Source organism: Lutra lutra, chromosome 2 (assembly GCF_902655055.1).
Source record: "Lutra lutra chromosome 2, mLutLut1.2, whole genome shotgun sequence".
Classification (NCBI taxonomy): domain Eukaryota; kingdom Metazoa; phylum Chordata; class Mammalia; order Carnivora; family Mustelidae; genus Lutra; species Lutra lutra.
Genome location: NC_062279.1, coordinates 176,708,310 through 176,721,441, shown reverse-complemented (window position 1 = coordinate 176,721,441; position 13,132 = coordinate 176,708,310). Strand labels below are relative to the sequence as shown.

General features: G+C 39.2%; 1 protein-coding gene across 1 annotated transcript in view; it reads right to left on the bottom strand.

Moving 5' to 3' along the window:
* Positions 1 to 34: 34 nt before the first annotated feature.
* Positions 35 to 13,132, bottom strand: part of LOC125094166 (RNA polymerase II subunit A C-terminal domain phosphatase SSU72-like) — a 29,487-nt gene continuing 16,389 nt past the window's right edge. The window contains exon 2 of the mRNA XM_047719857.1: positions 35 to 460. Coding sequence (XP_047575813.1) covers positions 90 to 460 — 371 coding nt within the window. The 3' untranslated portion in view covers positions 35 to 89. The remainder of the gene's footprint in view (positions 461 to 13,132) is intronic.

The window sequence follows — 13,132 nt, the reverse complement described above, 5'->3', positions numbered from 1 at the left end:
TATCAGGAAGGAAAAAGTATTAACAAAAGGAAGCTCAAAAAGATGGCTTCAGAAGGGTGGGTGGCACGCCTGGCGCCAGGCCGGCTGGGTCAGTAGAAGCAGACCTTGTGCAGGAAGGCTCTGCCGCTCTTCTCCTGGAACTCCTGAAGCAGCTCGTGGATCTCATTCTTCAGGTCCTCCGTGTGCTGAATGCACTGGCACAGCTCACAGATGGGGAATGCCCCCAAGGTGTCCTCTTCGTGGTTGTCCTGGATGTCCACGTTGATGATGTGCACCGGCTGGCAGGTTTCCTGCTCTCTGGAATTCAGATCTTCCAACACCTGATCGTATACTGACTCTTCACACGTGAGGATCAGATCGAACAGATCTCTGCAGTTCTGGAATCTTTCTGGCTGTGGCTTGATCCTCTTATTTCTGTCCAACATATGTAAGATGCCATCCTGCATGTAGAGTTCTTTGTCTCAAGCCTGAAAACTACTTAAAAAAAATGTTATTACAAAAATATTAACTTATAAATGTCCTCTATTTAAATTCCGCATAACCAATTGATTCTCACAAAACACTTTTGTTGATTTTTACTGAGTTTTTATAACCAAAGCAACATATTATTGCTATTGATAAACCAGCATAATTCCACGAATATTGCTTGATATTTTTGTTAAGCAGTAAAATGAAAGTGAAACAACTAAGAGAGAGCACAAGCAGAAGGGAGGGAGAGAGAGAGGTGGGCAGAGGAAGAGGGAGAAGCAGACTCCCCACTGAGCAGGGAGCCCTATGCAGGGCTCAATCCCAGGACCCTGAGATCATGACCTGAGCCAAAAAGCAGATGCTTAACCAACCGAGCCCCCCGCCAGGAGCTCCCACTCAATTTTTTAGATGCTATTTACAATGTAACAGCTACAGACATAACACACTTTTAAGTTTAATCTGCATCAACATTCTCTCCATAACTTTTAAGTCTAGACAATCAACAAACTAATAAATTGAGCCTTGATCTGTAATTCCTGCTGGTGTTGCCATGTTGTAAATACCCTCACCACCGCCTATTTCAAACTATCAACATAGTGTCCCTGAATGTGGAATTGGGAAGAGTTGTACGTAACACACCATTATGTAATATTCCCATCATGCAGATACAATAGACATAAATAACCTCAAGGGCATAGATAATGATAAAATGTAGTAAAAAAATTAAGAATGAATGAGTTTTAAATGTTTATTTTCTTTTTTTTTTTTAAGTAATCTCTGTGCCCAGCATCGAGTTTGAACTCACAACCCCAAGATCAAGAGTCTTACACTCTAAGGGTGTGTGGGTGGCTCAGTGGGTTAAGCCTCTGCCTTTGGCTCAGGTCATGATCTCAGGATCCTGGGATTGAGCCCCGAATCAGGCTGTCTGCTCAGCGGGGAGCCTGCTTCCTCCTCTCCCTCTGCCTGCCTTTCTGCCTACTTGCGGTCTCTCTCTCTCTCTAATAAATAAATGAAATCTAAAAAAAAAAAAAAAGCTTAAAAAAAGTCTTACACTTTACTGAGTCAGCCATGTCCCTCTGTTATCTCTTTTTAATACAACTTATTGCAAACGTGTACACTTACCCTTTTAATAATGGCTGGGCATAACAACCAGTTCACAAAATTCTGAAAAATTTGACAATCAGCTCTTGCAAGCCAATACGAGCTGGTTCCAGCATACCACTATGCCTCCTGAATCTCACTGCCCAGTGACCCTATCAGTAATCTCCCAATTTTCCCATCAGAAAAAAATCCCTCAATGAAGTCCCTGCATATATTCTTATTCCTTTAGAGAATTCATTTAATCTTTTCTTATAATTCAATGACTTTACATTCTCAAAGGTCATACGTTTCAAGAAAGCAAACATGAGAAGCTTCACAATGGGGAATAGAAGAAGGTGGAGGACTTTCAGTTGATAGTCTTTTTTTTTAAGATTTTATTTTTTTATATTTTTTTTAAAGATTTTTATTTATTTATTTGACAGACAGAGATCACAAGTAGGCAGAGAGGCAGGCAGAGAGAGAAAGAGAAGCAGGCTCCCTGCCGAGCAGAGTGCCCCATCCGGGGCTCGATCTCAGGACCCTGAGATCACAACCTGAGCTGAAGGCAGAGGCTTAACCCACTAAGCCACCCAGGCGTCCTAAGATTTTATTTTTAAGTAATCTCTACACCCTGTATGGGTAAAAGGAAAAAAGTTGCCCCGGGGCCTGCAAGGGGAGTCCGGACAAGAGGCCTCACAATTGTATCCAGAACTTCTTATTCAACATTTTACATTTTAAGCGGCAAGTGAGTGAATCTGAGGGGTTAACATATATCCCAAAGCACAGTACAGTGTTCCCAGGAGATCCCCAGGCTCACAAATGTCTCTGTGGCTCTTGGTGAGTAACTGTCAGCTCTGATGATGTTGAGGCATGAAGGAAAACTATGGCAAGTTTGCTGGATTTCAAAAGGATTTGTTACCCAGTTAGAGTCATTCTTTCTCAACATCTTACTTCATGTTTCAAACTGTCCCTTTGTTTCATGCCCTGGAAAATTTAACAGCTACTAAGATTCAGAAAATTGCAAGGGATGCCCTTTGGAATCTGGAAAGAACCAGTGTGATAAGTTCTCAAAAAGATAACTTTTAGGAAAAGAAATACATGGGAGTTTTGCTTTGGTTCATTCCATTGAAATATGGAACACCTGTACATCTTTTAGAGAATTTGTTTGTGCTACCAGGGATACATGTATCACAGAAGTGAATTTTCTGCCATATTTGCTTCAGATTCTTTCTTTTTTAAATCAGTGTATAGAGTTGAAATCCATCCCCATTCCATATTCTAACAATCCAGAGCTATCTTTTTACTGAAGTTACTGTATTCTTTCTGTTCATGTTTTTTTTAAAGATTTTATTTATTTATTTGACAGAGGGAAATCACAAGTAGGCAGAGAGGCAGGCAGAGAGAGAGGAGGAAGCAGGCTCCCTGCTGAGCAGAAAGCCCGATATGGGGCTTGAACCCAGGACCTGGGATCATGACCTGAGCTGAAGGCAGCGGCTTAACCCACTGAGCCACCCAGGCGCCCCTTTCTGTTCATGTTTTTATACTTTTATTACATATATTTGTATTATCTCTGTACTTGCACTATAAACAATTTATAGTATAGATTAGTATCCTTGTACATTTTTAATAGATAGTCCTGGGATGCCTGGGTGACTCAGTTGGTTAAGCGACTTCCGCTCAAGTCATGATCTCGGAGACATGGAATGGAGCCCAGCGTTGGGCTCTGCACTCAGGAGAGAATCTGCTTCTCCTTTTCTCCCTGGCCCTCCCCCAACTTGTGCTCTCTCTAAAATGAATAAAATCTTTTTAAAAAAATGGATGGTGCCATACTTCATGCATGGTCCTAGAATCTACTTTTTTTCAGGGCACCTAGGTGGCTCAGTTGTTAAGCTTTGCCTTCGGCTCAGGTCATGATTCCAGAGTCCTGGGATCAAGTCCTGGGATCAAGTCCTGCACGGGCTCCCTGCTCATCTGGAAGCCTGCTTCTCCCTCTCCCACTCCCCCTGCTTGTGTTCCCTCTCTCATTGTGTCTTTCTCTTTCAAATAATTAATAAAATCTTAATAAAAAAAAAAGAATCCACTTCTTTTAATCAACATTGTGTTTAAGATGTAACAATGTCGCTACACCTAGGTTCAGTTCATGTATTCTAGCTATCCTCTGGAATCCTATTTATGAATTACAGAAATGAATTTACTTGGCATCTTAAAGGACATATTTTTACCTTTAAAATCAATTTTGAAATGGACAGCTTTGCATGAGAGTTTATCTAGAATAAGTATTTAGAAGTGGAATATAGGGGTCCTGACTGGCTCAGTTGGTGGAGCATGAAACTCGATCTCGGGAGTAGGGGTGGGTTGTGAGTTTGAATACCACATTGGGTATAGAGCTTACTAAAAAAATAATAATAATAGGGATGCCTGGGTGGCTCAGTTGGTTAAGCCGCTGCCTTCAGTTCGGTTCATGATCCCAGGGTCCTGGGATCGAATCCTGCATCAGGCTCCTTGCTCGGCAGGGAGCCTGCTTCTCTCTCCGTCTCTGCCTGCCTCTCTGCTTGTGCACTTGCTCTCTCCCTCTCTCTCTGACAAATTAATAAATAAATAAAATCCTTAAAAAATAATAATAATAAAAAGTAAATAAAAATAGAATTGGAATTGGTAGGTCAGGATGTCTTCAACTTTGTATATTAAAATAATTAAAAAAAAAACAAAAATAAAAAAAATAAAAATAATTGCAAATTTATTCCTAGTGTTTGTACTTATATTACAATAATATCTCTAATCCCAGGCAACATTTGTTATTCTTAGTTACCACTAATCTTATTTGTCTGGAAATGCTGTTTCATTTTGTCCTAATGTGCATGTTCATTAGTAGCCATGAAGCTGAGCATCCTTTCATAACTTAATTAGCTGTTCAGGTTTTCTATTCTGTGGTCTCTTCTTCTATTGGATTGTTTGTCTCTTATGCTATCTATTATTATTGGTTTGCTGGAGTTTTTTTAAAAGTCTATTTAAATATTAAAGTTATGTTTTGATATAAGTCCTTTGTTATGAGTTCAATTTTTTCCTTTGCCTTTGAAAGCTAGATAAAAACAGTAAGTGAATATATGGGGAAAGGATGTTGGAACAATCTGTCCCACAACATTAGACCCCAAGATTAACCAGACACTGCCAGGCCATGGCTCCATGCACCTGTTAAATTAAGGTAAATGAGAAGGGCACAAACCTGTTGCTTTCCAAGTGGTTCATGGTTTGCTTGCCCGATTTATGAAGGATGATACTCCCCATTCAAACTCTCTTTAGTAGGTTGACTTTGTTTTGCTGACTGACCCAACTTAATCATATGATTCTAATAATGGAGTTCCTTTGATTTTATTCTTTTTGAGTCTTCTGCATTCTCAGATGTGCTGAGGACTAAAAGGACCACAGATGTAGCACTACATTGAAGGTTCTAGAAATGCTACAAAAAAGGAAATAATTTATTTTGAGTGGATGAAAATAAGGAGATAACAACTTATCAGGTTTACTATAATTATTCTTACAAATCGTGCTCACTTTTAGTAACTAACAGATTTTCTTCTGCTGCTATTTCTCCCTAGAACAGAAACATCATAAAGACTATATTTTCTCCATTTCTGTGTCATTCCCTTGGGCTTCAAATATAAGTATAGATTCTTTTTTTTTTAAGATTTTATTTATTTGTCAGAGAGAGAGAGAGAGAGCAAAGAGTGCAAACTGTGGGGGAGGGAAGCAACAGACAGAGGGAGAAGCAGGCTCCCCTCTGAGCAAGGATCCCAACTTGGGACTAGATCCCAGGACTCTGGGATCATGACCTGAGCTGAAGGCAGACAATCAACCAGCTAAGCCACCCAGCATCCCATAGATCCTGATGTGGATTCCAGGACAGTGTTTCAGGCAACTTGGGGACAATATAAAATACACTAAAGTCATAATGGAAGAAGCTGAAGCCACTTTGCCAAGATATTTGATTCTCTAAGAGCTTTCAGTGGTTAGTGCTAACTATTGAATGTGGGGACATCCATCATTCTTCTTGTATAAGAAGTATCATGAATCATTTTATTTATGTGTAGATGTTATTTAAATCCCTTGTTTTTTTTTATTTAACTATTGGAATATTTCCCCCTGGTGTACCTTTTTTTTTTCAAAGATTGATTTATTAGAGAGAGAGAGTACACATGTGCAGGGGGAGGGGGCACAGAGGAGGAGGAAGAGAGAGAATCTTAAGCAGGATCCCTGCTGCTGAGCAAGGATACCAAGGCAGGGCTCCTCTCCTGACACTGAGATAATGACCTGAGATGAAATCAAGAGTCAGATGCCTAACCAACTGAACCACCCAGGTGCCCCTCCCCTGGTTTTTTATTTGTTTGTTTGTTTGTTTGTTTTTAAGATTTTAGTTATTTGGGGGAGAGAGAGAGAGCACAAGGAAACACAGGGGCAGAGGGTGAGGAAGAAACAGACTCACTTCCAAGCAGGGAACCCCTTGTGGGGCTCAATCCCAGGACTCTGGGATCATGACCTGAGCTGAAGGCAGACGCCCAACCAACTGAGCCACCCAGGCGCTCCGCCTCTGGTGTATTTCTTTTCTTTCTTTCTGCATCAGTGTGTTTGGCAGTGTTAAATCAAGGAGGCCTTTAGAATGAGTGGTGCTGATACCTTATCAGTGTAAGTAAACAACCCAAAACCAAAGCCCAAGCAGATGCCTCAAGGTTAAGAAAACAAAATCTAAGGATAATCAATCACGAGGAGCTAGCTAAACTTTCCAAACAAGGCTTATTTATTTATTTCCAAAGAAAAAAAGTCTAAGCTATGGCCAATCAAATAACTTCCTTGCTTTGCTTCTGCCTTTCCTCTGCAATAGAAGGCTTTCTCCTAGCTCCAGTCAGTGGAACATTTCTCACACTTCTGGTTTGGCACTGCCTGATTCAAATTGATTTCTGCTCAAGCAAGCTCTTAAAATTTTTAATATGCCTTTGTTTTATCTTTAATAATAGTGAGATAACTTACCAAATATACATGGTTGTCTTGGTAAGGGCTATCTTGACTGTAAGTATCCAGAAATTAATTCCAAACAGACTCATGGGGGAAAAGGGGCAAAATAATTTACTACTTTGAAAAGACTGGAAGGACTGTAATGATCCAAGCTTGATTCTCAATGGGTTAAATCTGGCCCTATAATTTATTTATTCATTTAATTTTAAGAAATTTAAAAAAACATTTTATTTATTTGAGAAAGAGAGAACAAGTGGGTTGGGGGAGCGGAGGGGAGGGGCAGAAGAAGATGGAGAAGCAGATGCAGAGTTCAATCCTAGGACTCCAGGATTATGATCTGAGCCAAAGGCAGGCACTTAACCAACTAAGCTATCAGGCACCTGATTTTCTTTATTTTTTTTTTATTTATTTTTAAGTAAGCTCTATGCAACCCAGGAGATCAAGAGTCACAGGCTCTACTGACTGAGCCAGCCAGATCACCCCCCTCCACACACACACACACACACTTTTTTTTTTCCTCTTTAAAGAGTGTGCTTGAATGTGAGGAGTTTTTTATTTTATTTTATTTTAAGATTCTATTTATTTATTTGACACAGAGAGAGAGAGAGATCACAAGTAGGCAGAGAGGCAGGCAGAGAGAGAGAGGGGAAGCAGGCTCCCCGCTGAGCAAAGAGCCCGATGCGGGGCTTGATCCCAGGACCCTGAGATCATGACCTGAGTTAAAGGCAGAAACTTAACCCACTGAACCACCCAGGCACCCTATTTTATTTTTTTAAAGTAAGCTCTACCCCCAACATGGGTCTTAAACTCTGGATCCAGAGATCAAGGGTCACATGCTCTACTAACTGAGCAGCCATGTGCCTCTGGTCTCAAAAATTCTTAACATATCATGAAGACAAATGGGCCAGGTTTGGGTCATTCACCCACTCTTGTCTGAATGGAGTAGTAAGAGGAATATGTGTGGGATCAGCCTCATCTAAAACTCTAAGTCTGTTGCTATGAAAAGAACAAAGTATAGATGCCGGAAACAAAAACAATGTAATTCCACTTGAATCATCAGATTTTTATCTGATGCTTTTTATATTTTTGCTTCCCCCCCAACCATGTCTATCAATTTTGACTTGATACGACTTTCCTTAGGATGAACATCAGTTCCTGTTATCCAGCTTATTTTAATTGAAGGCGGAAAAGTCTACTGTAACACAACCCCAAAGCTGAAGCTGTTGGCCACTAAAAGGCCATTATTCCTTTTGGCTAGAAATTGGCTGATGGAGCAAGAATTGATTCCAGAGTTATTGATGATTTGGCTCTCCCCAGTTTCTAAGGGGGATTCTACTGAACCATCAAGTCATCAATTTGCTCATTTCTGCTTCCATCAGTGATTAATGATCTTGAGGTTGGATAGGGCATCTTTGCAATTGCTAAGTGCTGAGTCATTCATCTCGTTAGGAATACATTCTTACTTTTATTTGCTGCCCCAACGGTAAGCTCCATAAGCTCTGCAGATATAGCATGAGTATGAGGTCTTACCTACTACGTATGTACATGTATGTAAGTGTGTGTGCCTTTGTTTTTGACTGAGCTATTTTTAAACTAAGTTCTAGATAATTGATAGCAATACAACTAATTTTTTTCTAGTATGTTAGTTTTCTATAGCTTAATTCTTAATTTAAAGATCTTAATTTAAAGTTCTTAATTTAAAGATCACCACAAATTTGGCACATTAAAACCACACAACTTTACTCTCTTAGAGTTCTAGAAGCCAGAAGTCCCACACAGGCTGTGCTGGGCTACAATTAAGGTATCTGTAGGGCTCCATTCCATTCTAGAGACTGTAGGGGAAATTATATTTCCTTGCCCTTTCTAGTTTTTAGAGACCACCCCATTCCTGAGCTCTTGGACCCTTTTTCTGTCTTCAAAGCCAGCAACGTTCTATCTTTATGACCATCCTTCCATAGTTGCAGCTCCCTCTGGCCCTCCTGCTTACTCTCTTCCACTTTTAAAGACCCTTGTGATTACACTGAGCCCACCCGAATGATCCAAAATAATCTCTATAATAAGGTCAACTGATTAGCAATCTTAATTCCATCTGCCTCTTCTTAATTCCTCTTCACCATCTAACAGATTCCCAGGTTTTGAGGATCAGGCTGGACTATTTTGGAGGTGAGGGAAGGAGGCATTATTCTGCCTTCCGTCATCTATAGACATGCAAATAAATCCTGCCTGATGGAGGTTGAATCGAGGTCTCTACCACCCACTCCTAGAGCAAAATCTAGTTTTGCTTCCATTTCAACATTCCTTTACTCCATACAAAGTTGTAGTTCTTTGACTCCTCCTTTGAGCCAATTTTAACAAATTTGCCAGTTCTCTCATTACATTTAATGAACTATGTAAAGTCTTTGATGTGTTTATTTTATATATCCTATAAAATAATTTCTTAGTTTATAGATATTATATATTTATATGTCATAATTTTACCTTATTTTGAAAATGTATCACAGGCTTAGGTACTAGAGGTTGAATATGATACACACACACACAGAGACACACACACACACACACAAGAGATACATTCTAGGGATTCAGAAAATGAGGGTATCCCTCACTCTCTTCCACCTTCTTACAGATTTCAACATAAGCAGGAGACAGACCTGGCTGAGACTCTAACAGCTACTGGCTCAAAGTCAGAGATCAGGTTACTTCCTTCTGACATTAGAAACTCAAGTTTGAATCCCAACCAATTCAAGGGAATTGTCTAAGGTCATCTGTTCATTACCCTACCTGGATCCCAGAAGTTTTACAATCTCCTTCCTAAAAAGAAAGCTAAGAGTGAACTTCCACCAATGAACTCCAATCATTGACCCACAAATAGTGTTTTTGCGAGACGAAGTGAAAATTTTAAGCATTTCTGCTTAAAAGTGCCAAGTATACAGTTAATCTTCACAAGGAAGTTGGAGTTATCTGTTTCTTTTCTGATGCAGCGAGCAGCCTAGCTTTGTTTCCTTTCACCTAAAGCTCTCAACCAGCCCCAAAAGGAATAGCTTCAGCAGCCTAGCTTTGTTTCCTTTCACCTAAAGCTCTCAACCAGCCCCAAAAGGAATAGCTTCGTATAAGCTTTACCCTCCCTATTGAATCCAGTAGATCAAAATGTCCGGTAATCTAGAAGAAACAAAGAAATTGAAAATAATAAACTTGAAGCTTCCTTATTACCAATCCATATCCTTTTCCTTTGCTATTTTATCACAGAGGAGCTGTGATCTATAGCTCTATAGATCAAGATTGTCCTATCCAGCTATGCTTAAATTATAACAAAATTTCAGTAAAATAAAAATGTGAATAGTAATAAATAAATAACATATAATAGGATTTGATAAGTATTGCATTAAATGTATAGATTACTTTGGGTAATATAGACATTCTAATAATATTTGTTCTTCCAATCCTTGAGCATGGAGTGTTTTTCCATTTCTTTGTGTCATCTTCAGTTTCTTTTATCCATGTTTTTTAAATTTTCAGAGTACAGATCTTTTACTTCTTTGGTTAAGTTTATTTCTAGGTATGGTTTTTGGTGCAATTATAAATGGGATCAATTCCTTGATTTCTCTTTCTGCTGCTTCATTTTTGTTGTATAGAAATGCAACAGATTTCTGTATATTGATTTTGTATCCTGCAACTTTACTGAATTCATTGATCAGTTCTAGCACTTTTTTGTTGGAGATCGTTTGGGTTTTCTATATAGAGTATCATGTCATCTGTGAATTGTGGAAGTTTGACTTCTTCATTGCCAATTGGATGTCCTTTATTTCCTTTTGTTGTATGATTGCTGAGGCGAGGACTTCCAGTACTATGTTTAACAGTGGTGAGAGTGGACATCCCTGTCTTGTTCCTGAACTTACAGGAAAAGCTCTCAGTTTTTCCCCATTGAAGATGATATTAGCTGTGGGTTTTTTCATATAATGGGATTTTGTAAGCTTGTTGGAAGCCTGAAAGAGTCAGTTTTGAGTGCTATATTTATCCTTTTTAAGAAATGTTAATTTTGTTTATTACTTGAGAGAGAGAGTGGGGGAGGAGCTGGAGGAGAAGAAGAGAGAGAAAGAGAAGAGAGAGAGAGAAGCAGACTCCTCCACGACTGCAGAACCCCTCCTGGGGCTTAATCCCACAATCCCAAAATCAGGACCTGAGCCAAAATCAAGAGTCAGACACTTACCCAACTGAGCCACCCAGGCACCCCTGTATATATCCTTTTGATCAAATCCAAAAGAATAATTTTATATTTATTTGTCTATGAGCTACATATTTTCTCTCCATTAGCAAAGAAAATTATTTGTATTCTATTTTATTTTTTAAAGATTTTTTTATTTTTTTATTATTTTTTAAAAATTATGGTTAGTAGACATACAGTTCAATATTGGTTTCAGGAGTAGAGTTCAGTGGCTCATTATTTACATATAACACCTAGTGCTCATCATATAACAAGTGCCCTCCTTAATAACCATTGTTGGGTCCATGGTCAAAGGAAAGAGACTGATAGAAAGTGAAGGTCAAGCAAAGCTTTATTTCTCTCCAAGCATCAAGAATCAAACCAACCGTTTGGGGCGTCTCTTGCAAAGAGGCGACCCCTCCCTGCCTTAGAGATTAACTTTTATAGAGCAAAGGCCATGTGGTTGAGCCTGGCCACACACAGGTGGCCAATTGAATTACAGTTCACCCTATAGTAGCTATTTGAACTAGCCTATCACTCTGGTCAGAATAGGCGCCCAAAAGGCACCCAAAAGGCAGGGCCCACATTCTTTGGTAGTCAGGGAGATAGTATGTATGCTTTACTGATTGGATGTCTCCACCTGACCTGACTCATCCTTTCATTCTGGGCTCTGTTATCTCTCCCTGACCTGACACATCCTGGTATATGGGCTCTGTTATCAGGGGCTGGTCGGCCATATTTTACCCGTTTCCCAGACCCATTTCTAAGTGAGTTCCTCTGGGGACAGGGTCAATCTAGGTTCACTGCATAAACAACAAAATGGCTGTTCTGCCGAGGTGGGGTTGCTCCAGCTAAGTAGGCCCTTACACCATCACCCACCCACCTATCTCATCCCCCACCCACTTCCCTCCATCAACTCTCAGTTTGTTCCCCATAGTTAAGAGTTTTTTTTTCTTTCTTTTTTTTTACTTAGCAATATGCATTTTTTTTAACCTAGCAATAGAGAGTTTTTTTACTATTTGTTTCCCTCTCTTTCTTATTCCCCCTTCCATATGTTTATCCATTTTGTTTCCTAAATTCCACATATGAGTGAAATCATATGGTATTTGTCTTTCTCTGACTGACTTACTTCACTTAGCATGATACACTCTAGCTCCATCCACATCGTTGCAAATGTAAAGATCTTTGGTTGGTTTTTTAAACAGATTTTTATTTATTTATAAGAAAAGCTTAATTTTTAAAAATTTTTTAAAGATTCCATTCATTTATTTAATTGACAGAAAGACACAGTGAGAAAGGGAACACAAGCAGGGGAAGTGGGAGAGAGAGAAGCAGGCTTCCTGCCAAGGCCAATGCGGGGCTCAATCCTGGGACCCTATCCTGGGACCCTGGGGTCATGACCTGAGCGGAAGGCAGATGCTTAGCAACTGAGCCACCCAGGTGACCCAAAAGATTTTATTGATTTGACAGAGAGCACAAGCAGGGGGAGCAGCAGAGGGAGAGGAAGAAGCAGACTCCCCGCTGAGCAGGGAACCCTTGAACCTAAGGCAGATGCTTTACTGACTGAGCCACCCAGGAGCCCCAGCAAATGTAAAGATTTTTTTAATATGTTTATCTTTACACCCAATGTGGAGCTTGAACTCACAACCTTGAGATCAAGAGTTACATGCTGTACCAACTAAGCTAGCCCAGTGCCCCTACATTTATCTGCATATGATTTACATATTTCCTCTCTATTAGTGAAGAAAATTATTTATATTTTAAATTATAGGTTTCCTATGCTTTAACATTTTTCATTATGAAAATAATATATGTTTGGCTCAATGGGTTCAGATCATGAGGGTCCTGGGATGGAGCTTCCTGCTCAGCAGGGCGTCTGCTTCTCCCTCTGCCCCTCCCTCTGCTCAAGAGGTCTCCCTCTTTCTCCCAGATAAAGAAATAAAGTCTTTTTTTTTAAAGCAAATAATATATGTTTATATTAGAAACTTTGGAAAAAAACATTTTAAGAATAAGAGAAAAAGTTATTCATAATATAAACATCCAGACAACCATTGGCTTTTATTAATGCTTAAATGTTTGTTGGTCTTTTTTCTTATATTATAATAATCTTTCATTTATAAAATTTTTATATTGTTCTTCTCAGTTAATATAATAAGCAATTCCTATGTCATTGTTACATGATTTTTTATTGGCTACATAATTTCTCACCAGGTAGGTGTTTCATAGCTTAACTAATATTTGCATATTTCTTATCTTTATGGCTATAATAGATATTTGCCTTTCATTGTAGCTTCAAAGATATTTATCCAAGTTTTTATTACTGCTTCCTGTTAGACAATTTATATACGTTTATGAAAACCAAAATTCAGTAGTTAC